This window comes from Anopheles coustani, chromosome 3 (assembly GCF_943734705.1).
Source record: "Anopheles coustani chromosome 3, idAnoCousDA_361_x.2, whole genome shotgun sequence".
Taxonomy (NCBI): Eukaryota; Metazoa; Arthropoda; class Insecta; order Diptera; family Culicidae; genus Anopheles; species Anopheles coustani.
In genome coordinates this window covers 86,676,110-86,684,302 of record NC_071288.1, presented here as the reverse complement: position 1 = coordinate 86,684,302, position 8,193 = coordinate 86,676,110, and the positions used below count along the sequence as shown (strand labels likewise).

General features: G+C 47.9%; 1 protein-coding gene across 2 annotated transcripts; it reads right to left on the bottom strand.

Moving 5' to 3' along the window:
* Window positions 1-1,560: 1,560 nt before the first annotated feature.
* Window positions 1,561-8,189, bottom strand: LOC131260466 (unconventional myosin IC). 2 transcript variants are annotated; one of them, XM_058262194.1, is made up of 9 exons: window positions 8,061-8,189; window positions 6,748-6,904; window positions 6,209-6,324; window positions 5,603-6,065; window positions 5,310-5,516; window positions 3,495-5,231; window positions 3,082-3,392; window positions 2,905-3,004; window positions 1,561-2,814 (listed from the first exon to the last, which is right to left on the bottom strand). In XM_058262194.1, exons 1-9 carry the CDS (start codon window positions 8,063-8,065, stop codon window positions 2,800-2,802), a joined length of 3,111 nt encoding a protein of 1,036 aa, XP_058118177.1. In that variant the 5' UTR covers window positions 8,066-8,189; the 3' UTR covers window positions 1,561-2,799. The 2 variants fall into 2 exon arrangements, with proteins under 2 accessions (XP_058118177.1, XP_058118176.1); XM_058262193.1 differs by lacking the exon at window positions 1,561-2,814 and having other exon boundaries at window positions 2,890-3,004.
* Window positions 8,190-8,193: the final 4 nt, after the last annotated feature.

Here is an 8,193-nt window from a genome sequence, read left to right as displayed (position 1 = left end):
TATACTCCGCCGTTGGGCCTGCGAATATCCTTTTTTTTTGTTTACAAAGGCTACAATGACAAAGCCGAGGACCTTGCAGACGGAGGACGCAGAAGAAAAGCAGGAATACCGATGAGATATGCTTGCTTGTATGAGTACGGTTTCGGTTGCTTGGACGACGCATAAGCACAGCACTTGAGGGCAGTCTGGAAAGGATAAAAGATGAAGGAAGCAGAACTGGTTTTTTTAAAACAAGGCACAAATGAAACAATAACACATTTCCTGAGCTCTGTTTCACACACCATGAGCAGCTTTTACGCATCGGATTGTGCACGATCAAACCGGCGCGGTTACGTATTTTTTCTGTTCTCTACAAGTTTGTTGAAAAATCTTTGCCCCTTTCCACACACGAACGAAAGGGCCTAAAAGTAATTTGTGCCACGGGCAATAAGACAGAAACCTATCGCTCCGGCAGCAAAATATCCACATCCTTTGAAATATCACGGAAAAAGGATCTATACAGTGCCAAATGAACGAGGGGACACATATGATGAGAAACAGAGAAACCTTCGTTCGCAATCGAGAGTAGGAAAAGGACAAAGTAGGCTATCCTTCGCATAAGTATAGCGTATAATAATTAATGGTTGTTATGGTTTCTAAAAGCCGGACGCTGTGCGAGAACTGGGAAATTGAAACAGTCACTGCTGCCGTTTGGTTGCTTCTGTTCAAAAAGAAATTGGTTTGTGTGTTTCCTCTTTTTCCTCAGGGACGCACAAAAAAAAAACTGGCATCAAGACACTGCTGTTCATCGCACTGAGGCTAACTTCCGCACATCCATTAGAAGTTTGCGTGATCATGGCCGCCTACGAAAAAGGTCTGCTAGGTTCACACTACGACACACCGAACACCACTGTGGTACGGTTAAAAAAAAAACAAAATTAGCTTGGGGTAAGTTGCGTTGGAAAATTTATCGATAGGAAATATTGGTTTTCGGTTCGTTTTTTCCCAATTTTGTTCCGACACCCATTCGCACCCTCCCTAGCACTCCGCCAGGGAATGCGTGACGTCGCTAGAGGCACCCCGACGCGAGATTCGTCCCTCCTGCGGCACGTACACGCGTCCCCGATGCACTGCGCTACTCTTTGCCATTAGGAAAATCGACACTGGTGATAACAAAGATGAAAAAAAGGGCTCGTGCTCGTCGTTAAAAAAGAAACGGTACCCCACAGTAAGGTCGTGTCGGTCTGCGGCGCACTTCGCTGCAGGACGGGGGAAAATCCTTTTCCAAACAGCTCGCCTCACGCTCACTTTGCACTTGGCATCCTTGCAAAGCCCTTGCCAAGATCCACTGGCTGGGAACTTCTTTTCAATAACCCATCCTGTCTCGGGATGGATCCGGCGGCGAAAACAGAAGGGAAGCAAAACAGGGCACGCGTACCTTCTTTACATACGCTAACGGTGGGCCATTATCTCCGACACCCTAGCAAATGTTGTCCGGACAACATTAATTCTACGGCGAAACTTAGGGGCACCGTGATTATGACGTCGAGTTCGGATATCTTCACTAATAAATAACCATCGTTCGCGGTATCTTAGCATTAAAATTATTATAATAAAAAAAGGAAAATGGAAATAAACGACAATACCCTGCGGCCACTGATGGCTGATCTCAGTTGTGCGCCAGCTCAAGTACATGCGCCAGGAGGATAAGTAACGGCGTAGATAAACAAGAAACTTTTTCTTCCACATAACACCTTACCTCCCGGGATCAATTTTAAACTTCTCCTGCTGAGGTGGTAACCAAGTACGCATTTTTGTTCAACAATTTTGGCTATCATACTCTTTTCTAAACTACAATAAGAATCACTGCAGCTCGCATTACAACGCCGCTTTTCTTCGATGTAAAATCGTTTCTCGCCTCGCTTACGTCCAAATGTCCTATTCGCGGTATTCTACGGCGTCAACCTTGCGAAAACATTGGCTCGACATTTTGTTTAAAGCCGTATGTTTAGTTCCCTCTCCCCCTGACAATATTCCGCGCTAATGCTAATGGCACTTTTCTATTTCATATATGGACAATTTACATTTTTTTTGCAGTTTTCCCCTACTACCCTGGGTTCTTCCTTCTCCACATCCATGAATTGTCGTTTATGTTTATCATTAAGCGATTTCCTTTCCTGATCTCGAGCGAACGCTACCAAACATACCCAATCGCAAAAATGTCATTCGTTTGCCAATGGATTTCGTTGTTTCACATTTTATCAAACCCTCACCATGCGCTTTAAAATGCAGCAAAAATCTAGCTCGCTTAGAAACGCCCGGCCCATGCACGCGTGTAGGGTGTTGTAGTGATGGTTCGCCGATAAATAACCCCTTTTTAATTTAAACCTTTTCCTACGTTTCTAGTGTTGTGCCGGTTCCGACGATGTTGGTCGGATTTTTTTGGGGTTAAAACATGGAAAAATAATCGCGTTGATAGTGCGCGAGCGAGCGCAAAAGGCATCACACGCTTTCCGAATAAAATATTTATCCTGTTACTGACTTATGTGTGTACGAAGGTATACGATGATTGTGCCGACGACGATGATATGTTGTAAGGGCTCCCGCATGTACATAACTCGGCTAACGGCACTAAGTGTGTGTGTGAGCGTAGTTCTTCCCAATTCGATGCGCGTTAGATTCGCGCGACTCGCAATTTGTTTCCTGTACTAATAACTGTTAATGTGAAACGCTATGCTCGCCTGCTGTGTCCCATCGTATACGTCACTGAACGGCGCCACAGTAGCTTTACACACGAGCACGATGGAAGCCGTTCCACGATTATTGACCTGCAATCTGTAAAAAAAACGAAAATAAAAAAATTTAATATTTTATAAAGAGAAATTAAATATTGGAAACATATTTTATCAATCATTGGATACTTACAACCAGTAAATTACCACTCTTGGCCCTAGTAATACTTGGCTGCGGCCCAGTCTGTATTTCGATGACGCCAGTCTTTCCTCTGACTAGGTTGTGGGACAGTCTAACAAAATGGAAAGAATTTCGAAAAATCCAGTTAATAACGTTTACATCAGATACGATCGTCGTAGAAACACTTACGATCCAGTGTCCACGATGTTCACAATGTTACGATTGTTTGTGACGTCCATGATCCAGATGCAGCACTCGATGATGTCAGGAATGTCCAGTATGAGATCACCCTTGTCTTTCTTCAGCTCGAGCGGAATCCGAATCAGCATGATGCCGTCGCGCTCGTTGGTGATGCAGAAGTCGATCTTGTCCAGCGGTAGCCGGTGCTTCTGTTTGTACGTTTTCCCGTCGAGCAGGTAGACCGCCTTATTGGACAGCAGGAAGAACCGTTCACGTGGTTTGTAGCCCCGCCGGTCGTACTTGATCACCGGTGTGGAGTACTGGACAGTGGGGTGGAGGGGTAAAAAGGAGAAAGAGAAGGAATGTAAATTCCGCAAGTTAACTGCCTCCAACACCGAATCGACAACCGAGACAACACTTACGTGCAGCTTTTCGCCGTTCATTTGCAGCGAAGTGAAGTTGGAGATTTGCGTTGCGTGCTGCTTCGAAATGCGATCGTCCACGAACCACGGTCCGACGCTTTCCGGGTAGTTGCGCTTCCGATTTTTGAACACCGCCTCCGAGAGGACCTTCAGGTCGAGCTGGCGTTTCTTTTCCGCGTTCAGTCCCACCCGGTACACGCGCGCCAGGTGCAGTTTGTGCATTTGCCGGAGCAGGGCGGACGCCTCGACGCAGTGCTTGGGCGCTCCGATCCAGGTGTGCTTCATGAACGTCGTCGGTAGGCTCTTGGAGAGCTTCATCAGCCAGTGGCGCTTGGTGAGCTGGATGAACGAGCGGTTGCACTCGTTCGGTTCGTCGTGCCGCGTGATGAAGCCCTTGATGAAGAAACGAATCCGGGCGGCCGCCTCCCGGCGTCGCTTCAGCTCCTGAATGGCCAAGTATCGCCGTATGTATGTCTGGGCGACGATAATCTTGGCACGCGTTTCCAGATACAGGCGCCGCTGTCGGCGGCCTTTCCAGCGAGCCTGGATGATGGAGGCCAGATAGTGCTTCTTCGCCTGGAAGGCGTCCTCCGTGTCGAACAGCGTCTTCGGGAAGCGGATGAAAATTTTTGTCTTACCCATACGATAGTCCTCCTTCCCGTAGCCCAACTCGTTCGCTAGGATCTGCACACCGTCCTTGGCGGGACCGTGGAAGTGTGGCCAGGTCTGTCGGCTAAGACACTTGTAGCGCTGCAGGAACAGCTCGTACGTACGCCGGTAGGCGAACCCGGCGCGGCGCACACGCAAATTCTCCATCAATCCCAGGTACTTCACCTGATGGCGCACCAGCTCCACATTGAACTGGCTGTGCGTTTGCAGGTCGTTCGGTTTGATACACCGAATGTAGGACGGTTCCTTGCACATCAGAATCTCCATGAGGTTGTTGAGCGAGTTCTTGAACTGCGTAACGGCCGTCTCCGGGCGGCGCTTGTTGCTGATGTCGGCCGCCGGGAAGCAGCTCTTGATGATGCCGTTGCTGCACTCGGCCATCGCCTCCTTCAGGTCGCGGAACAGCAAATCATTGTTCTTGTCCAAGAACCCGTGCACACTGTACGTCACGTCGCCGGCGTAGTGCACCAGCCGGAACTCGTCGCGGCCCATCGTCTTCTGCACGGTTGTCGACGCGCGGCTGTGGCAAATGTAATGCGGGTGCGAGCCAAGATTATCGTTCATCTTCGCCAGGAAGCTTAGATCGGTCGGATCGCCCGGCCGGAGGCACTCCTCGTCCATCAGCGCCACGATGCCCTTGTGCTTCTCCTCGATCAGATTGCAGATAACCTTGTTGTCGAAGTACTCCACCGGTACCCACTCGATGCCCTCGCGCAGATACTCTTCCTGCTCCTGCTTCAGCGTCAGCTCGATGAACAGTTGCTGCAGCTTCTCGTTGCAGAAGTTGATGCAGAACTGTTCGAAGCTGTTCTTCTTGAATATCTCAAACCCATAGATGTCCAGGATGCCCATCACGCTGTTTTTCTTCTCAATGCCCTCCGAGTGGAGCGAGGTGTTGATGCGCGACACCAGCCAGCTGAACAGTCGGTCGTACACCGCTTTTGCCAGGGCATCTCTGGCGTAGATGGCGAGATCCCGATTCAGTGGGCTCGTTACAATTTCACCCCGGGCCTCAATTGTTCGGTGCGTAAACGCATTCGTCAACTGCTCCTCATTGCATCCCAGAAGCTGTAGGAAAAAAGGGTATATCAGTTTCAAATAGTTATAATATTACATCATTTATGTTTTACATGTTTCTCTGTTTACCTTTGCAATCGCGGTTACGGATTCTGGTTTCAAAATTTTCGCCTTGCCTTCTTCCTCCGTGAATCCCACGTTGCCCATGTGCAGCACAGCGGCCACGATGTCGAGAATTTGACGCTGCTCCTGATCAGCGATCTCAATGACGGCCATCGCCTTCTGCACGACACGGAAATTATCGGCATCACGGATATTCGGCACGTTACCATTAGCCTGACGGACGCAATGTCATACACAGAATGATTAATGTAATGCTACTACCACCCCTTGGTTCGCTTAATGACGCTATGGCAACTTACCCCGTCGCTCAGGTAGTAGTACGTGTCCAGGTTCCGCTTCAGGTGTAACTCCCGCAGCAGGTTATCGTCCGCGCCGGCAAGCAGCTGGTAGAAGATGTGGAAATTCCGCTCACCGGCGCTCTGGTGCACCACGCGCGACTTCTCCAGCAGATAGTTCAGAATGTTGCCACCCTCCGGGACGCCCGCATAATCGAACTGCACGTCCATGTACTTTCCGAAGCGGGAAGAGTTGTCGTTCCGGTTCGTCTTCGCATTCCCGAACGCCTCTAGCACCGGATTGCTCTGCAGCAGCTTATCCTTGACGCCCTCCACATTGTGCGTATGCCCGGTGGCGGCCGCAATGAACTGTAGCACCTTCTTCGACGCTTCCGTCTTGCCCGAGCCGCTTTCGCCCGAAATTAAAATACACTGGCCTCGGTTTTCCTCGGTCAGCGAACGATACGCGTTGTCGCTCAGGGCGAACCTGGTCGGGTGAGGGGACAAAAGAACCAGGGAACGGTTCGGTAACAAGGCACGCACATTTGGGTTGGGTTATTTTTGAACCGCCGCCAGGCTGTCTCGGTGACTCAATTCAAACGTGACGCGCGGTTCACTGACACTACTTACACATGTGGCGGGGCCTCGAAAAAGTGTCGCTTCCGGTACTCTTTCACGTCATTCTCGGTGTAGATCGGGAGCTCCTTGTATGGGTTGACCGATATCAGTACGTGCCCGATATACGTCTGGGTGCATGTAGGGGAGACGATAGGAGGAAAACAAAAAAAAATCGATAAAAACATGCAACAAACGTCTGCAATTTGCAGCAGGAATCCAATGCCATTGCAACCCCTTAACTCTACACGGTGGTAATTCGATTCCTAATACATTTTGATTAACGATCAATAGGGAATTCGTTAGAGACAGAGACTGGACCCCTCGGTTTTTTTGTTTGCGGTGTTGTCAGTAAAGGATTAAAACTATCTGGTTTCGTGCAGCATGTCGTGTTTTTAGCTTGTTGATGATGTTAGGAAAATGCCAAAGCCAAAGTAAATTCTACTGTATAAAAATCAATATTACAAGCGAGCATGGATGAAGAAGTGGATAGCATTAGAATTAACATTATCATTACTTAACTTAATATAGCATAAGCCCAAAACTCAACTTACATAGATCAAATTTTCCTGAAACCGCTTTCTCAGGTTGTCTATGAACGCATCCTCACTGTGGTAGTCCTCCAGTAGCACCTGGTCCTGCAACCCTACCCGATCGCGATCGTGTAGTCCTCGCTCCATTCTGGCGCTGTCCCACCCGCAGTTTTGCTGGCTGTAACGAACGAACGAAAGCAAGTTGAAATTGGTCGGCAATAGAGCCCGTGCTTATCACTATTTATCATTATCACAGCAATGTTAAAAGCTGATTGGAAAGATGAACGAGCACCACCAATTCGATTGGTGTAATAAAAGTAAAATAAACGGTCCACTCATTGAACCATGCTGATGGATGATCGTACCCGGTGTGTCTCGGTTTGGCTCGATAGGGCAGATTATGTCACCTGTGAGAAAATGGGGGTATATTTGTTAGGAGCGAATGGAACGCTATCAGCAGACACTTAATATGATGGCAGGCGTTTTTTTTTTCCTTCCTGTCACTGATCACGCAAACCTTTCTGTTTTTATCAGTTCTGTTGAATGAGCACTTGACAATGTTGATGGTTTACGTTGATTTTTCTTTTGGCCAACGCCGCCGACCAGTTGGGTTTGTGCAACATTCCAAACTCGGTTGACAGAGGTTGATTACAATGATAGAACGTATAGCATCTGTATGATGGAGTAAGAAGTTAATGTACATAAATGGCCTTTGAATATTGCAAGGAAACAAGATAAGGTTTGTGTGTTCAAATCTTCATAAACATACAGTATCCAACCAAGTTAATTAAATTGAAACCTATACGTTTTGATCTAGAATTTAGACATCCAAACCATATAGAAACAAATAGGCTCCTCTTTACTGGAACTATACAATCACAATTTAATTATACACCTTGTCACACGATCACAGTGGTAGATGATTTAGATTCGGGATGCCGAGACGAGACCCATCCATTATGGTACTTCTTGGGCAATAAATTAAAGCAAACCAACACCCCAACAAAAAGGGCCCCCGCCTTTCCGCTACCGACGGGGACGACGGATCGCGTGACTAATTCGGCGTTCAATCCATTAGCATTTACACCTCACGCCAGTAACAAGAAAAAAGAAATACCAGCGGCAACTCTGACGACAAACACTTTCGTCTCGGAAGCGGACATACTACGGATAAAAAAGAAGGACACACCAACGAGATGCCGCGCTCCCGCGATGGCAATGTTATTTGTTGCCCGCCGAAGAAAATTAGCGTTTGGCACCATCATTTTTCATGAGCAAAGTGGGTTTTGAAATAATAAGCGCACACATTACCCAGCACAATCACGCAATCTTACCCCATCGTTTTTGATTGATCACTACACGATAATTTTGTTTTCCAAACTTTCCAACGTAAGCGGCCCCTGGTGTCGATTTAGGAGGAATAATCGATTTGCAGCATCATTACGTGCTATCTCTGCATCGGCTCCA